At 44.8% G+C, this 3,563-nt stretch overlaps 1 protein-coding gene across 1 annotated transcript; it reads right to left on the reverse strand.

The window, feature by feature from the left end:
• Positions 1 to 312: 312 nt before the first annotated feature.
• Positions 313 to 3,326, reverse strand: RPS13 (ribosomal protein S13). Its single transcript, XM_045796590.2, has 6 exons — positions 3,191 to 3,326; positions 2,994 to 3,042; positions 2,731 to 2,809; positions 1,562 to 1,731; positions 998 to 1,098; positions 313 to 390 (listed from the first exon to the last, which is right to left on the reverse strand). Exons 1-6 carry the CDS (start codon positions 3,211 to 3,213, stop codon positions 357 to 359), a joined length of 456 nt encoding a protein of 151 aa, XP_045652546.1. The 5' UTR covers positions 3,214 to 3,326; the 3' UTR covers positions 313 to 356.
• Positions 3,327 to 3,563: the final 237 nt, after the last annotated feature.

Consider the following 3,563-nt stretch of genomic DNA (forward strand, 5'->3'; position numbering starts at 1 on the left):
ATGCTCTCAGTAAATAAAATCTTAAAAAAAAAAAAACTTAGAAACATCTTTGTCATGACATCAAAATAATTAAGTCACTACACCTCCTAGTCTCTTCCAGTCCTGCCACCCTCCCTCCCCATTTAACAACCACCCATGAAGTTATAAACTGCTCAACTAGTTGAGCAGTGAAGGGATAAAAAAGATGGGTGCTATCTGGTTGCTCCCTGCGGAATCACACGCTTATTGTGCCAACGCACTTCCACATCAAAAAAGATCAACATACGTGAATGAATGATACGTATTTTTGAGGGAAAGAAATACAAAATATCCTTCTAGTTAGACAATGATTTTATTGCTTGAGTACATAGTCAAATTTATGCGACCAGGGCAGAGGCTGTGGATGACTCGCTGAAAAGGAAAAAAGGGGGAAGAACTGAATTAAAACAGGTCCTCCATATTCATTCACAGACTCTCACACCTAACACAGCTACTTCGAAACAGCTAAAATAAACCACAGATACATAAAATGCACTGAAATGCCAGGTTCCTGAATTAGCTCATTGTGTCCAGCATGAGGGATGAAGATGGTCACTCATCTAAGGGAGAACTCGCTAAAATAAGGAAAAACCCTGCTGGTAGCAACTGTGAATGTTTGGAAATTACTGTAGTGAGCAATTTATGCAAAACTGGAGACAACATAGACACGGAGATCAGTGGTATGAACTGCAACTTTACCCACCATTTAGAAGTGATTCAAAGGGCTTATTCATGTTTTAAACCAGGGATCTGCAAACCATGGCCCTTAGCTTGTCTCTGGAAATAAAGTTTCAGTGGAACACAGCCATGCCTGTTTATGTACTGTCTATGGCTGTATTCCTCCTAATAATGGCAAAGCTGAAAGAGTAGCTGACCAAGTAGCCATGGCCGAAAACGTGTAACTAACTAGCCTTTTACTACATTGCTACTATATTTACTATATGGCTAACGTCTGTTCTTAAAAAAGATTAATACTTACTATTTCCAATTGGGGGGAAGGACTCGTTTGGTCTTGTAATATCGAGCCAACCGATGAATACGGCTCTCGATCAGAATCAGTCGGAATTTAGCATCCTTATCCTAAAAGTAAAAATTGATGGAATTAAAAAAAAAAAACACTCAAAACAACATTATCAAATATTATTTTAACAAAAGAACGTATAGCTACCACACACTCTAATGAAGTTACCCAATGGCCTGTAATAGAATCATAAACTAGGGTTCACGTAGCTAGAGTAAGTCCTTAAGGTAATTTAAGGCTTCCAGAAATCTTAACATGAATGATTGGCAAAACTCTGCAAATAAAAAAAAAATAAAGCAACCACAAAACTCTGCAAATAAACACCTCAACATTTCCAACCAACTGAATATACCGTATCTTGCAGAGCCAAAGCCACTCTCCCACCCCAGCTTCTTCTGGTACAATTTATTTCAAAGCAACTGGAGTGTGACAAGTTTGTGCTTTAAGCCTCTTTACGTAATTCACATCAGATGCATTATACTTTACTGAAATATGTTCGTACAAGCAATTCTATTCTCTTACCTTTCTGTTCCTCTCAAGATGCTTTCGAACAGCAACAGCTTTCTTAATCAAATGGTAGAGATCCTCAGGAAGATCAGGAGCAAGTCCTTTGGACTTAAGAATTCGCAAGATTTTATTGCCTGTCACAAAACGTACTTGCGCTACACCATGGGAGTCTCTCAGGATCACACCTGAAAAAGGAGTAATACAAATTCCCTCACCACACACACAGCTGAAGCATGTGATATCAAAGCTCTATGATCAAGTCATTTTCCAAGTTCTCCTCTGTAAAATGGGGTTACTTATATATCACAGAAACCACCATGAGAATGCACGCAAAGCTCAGTCATCCCAGGCTGGTTTACCCCATGCTAAGAAAAACCTTTCTAGAAGAAACTGCAAATGTTGGAAGACCATCATCAGAGCGAACCTGCTGGAAATCAATGAGATTCCTGCTATGTATATTTGCTCAATAATTAAAACCCACCAACATTAATTAAGAAATTGTATCAGACATTCTGCTAAAAACTTTACATATATTATTTAAACCTCAAAATAGCACCATCTGAATACTTGACAGTCTATCACCTATTTCCTACAGCGTATAATACCTCTGCTAGATTATATAAGCTCCAAGAAGGCACATATTTTGCCCTTTTCTGGCCTACTGTATTCTCACGATCCAGAACCACACAGCAGGCAAACATTGGATGAATCAAACGACTTGCACGAAGTTACACACAACTGAGGTTCGCACCACAACGTAAGAGTGTAACAAGTACTCTGAGTTGCCAATCCCAGCTACTACATTTAATAGGTGAGTGATCTGGAGCTAGTTGTATAGCTGCCCCGTGCCTCAGTTTCCTCAACTGTAAGATGGAGAAAACTTCGCATTTCAAAGTAACAGCGGTCAGAACTAAATGCAGTCAGTATATTTTACATATGTTTAGAACCATTCAGCTGGACAGCACCGAGCCCATCGGAGAGCATTTTAATAATGTTCTCCTCTTCCAAATAAGAGCTTGAGAGTCCAACAAATGAACACCAGGCGCCGGTCATCAGTAGAAAAGCCAGGAAAACGAGCAAAAAGTTTTCAAAGCACGTATGCGGCACATTTACCCCCAGCGACTTTTCCAGCACATTACACACGAGAGCAGGCGGAAGGGGCTACGTTACACAGAAACACCCACCGATTTGTGAGGGAGTCAGGCCCTTCTTGGCCAGTTTGTAGATCTGCTCCTTCACGTCGTCAGACGTCAACTTCAGCCACTGTTTATGGAAAAGAAACTGGCCTTACGACGAGAAACCAGAGATGGTTCCGAAACTGCCGTCCTCACCACCCTCAGCGGCGCTCCTCGTGCACACATGGCCCCCGACCCGGCACCGAGTCTCCCGAGAAACGGATGGCAGCCCCCCCTCCCCGACTTCTCCGGCGTCCCCCCACGCTACTTACGGTGGGGACGCTGCGGCGGTAAGGCAGAGCAGACTGGGACAGGCCCTTCCTGGGGAAAGAAACAGTCTCCGGATGAGATGGTGCTCAGTGCCACAACGGCCTAGAAAAATCATCCTCTCGACTCGCTGCCCACACTCTCTCCATTCCACTCCACCCCGCGGCCCAGCCCTGCAACCCGCTCAGAAACCCGAGCTCACCCGGGAGCGTGCATGCGACCCATGATGGCGGCGGTCAAGCTGCGAAAAAGAGAGCGAGGATAGGAACGCCGCAGGAAGCCACCCAGCACACAGGAAGTGACCTCACACACGGCAGCGCCTCTCGCGTGCAGGCGGCGAGCTACGCTGCGTGGCCCCGGCGTCCGCAGGCTGCATATCCCGAAATGCACTTCAGCGTGGTACTGCAAGATTCCTCAATCGACAGGACTACACATCCCAGCATGCGTCGGTCTTTGAGGAGGCTCGTGGCCCGAGCGGGAAATTAAGACTGCGGCCGGCCGACTTCATGGAGGAGCTGCCTGCGCTACCATTGTGCAGGTTCGAATCCCGGCCTGGGAGTGAGCGTGGCGCAGCT

The sequence above is a fragment of the Ursus americanus genome, chromosome 24 (genome assembly GCF_024610735.1).
Source record: "Ursus americanus isolate L20-20 chromosome 24, mUrsAme1.1.p, whole genome shotgun sequence".
NCBI classification, from domain to species: Eukaryota; Metazoa; Chordata; class Mammalia; order Carnivora; family Ursidae; genus Ursus; species Ursus americanus.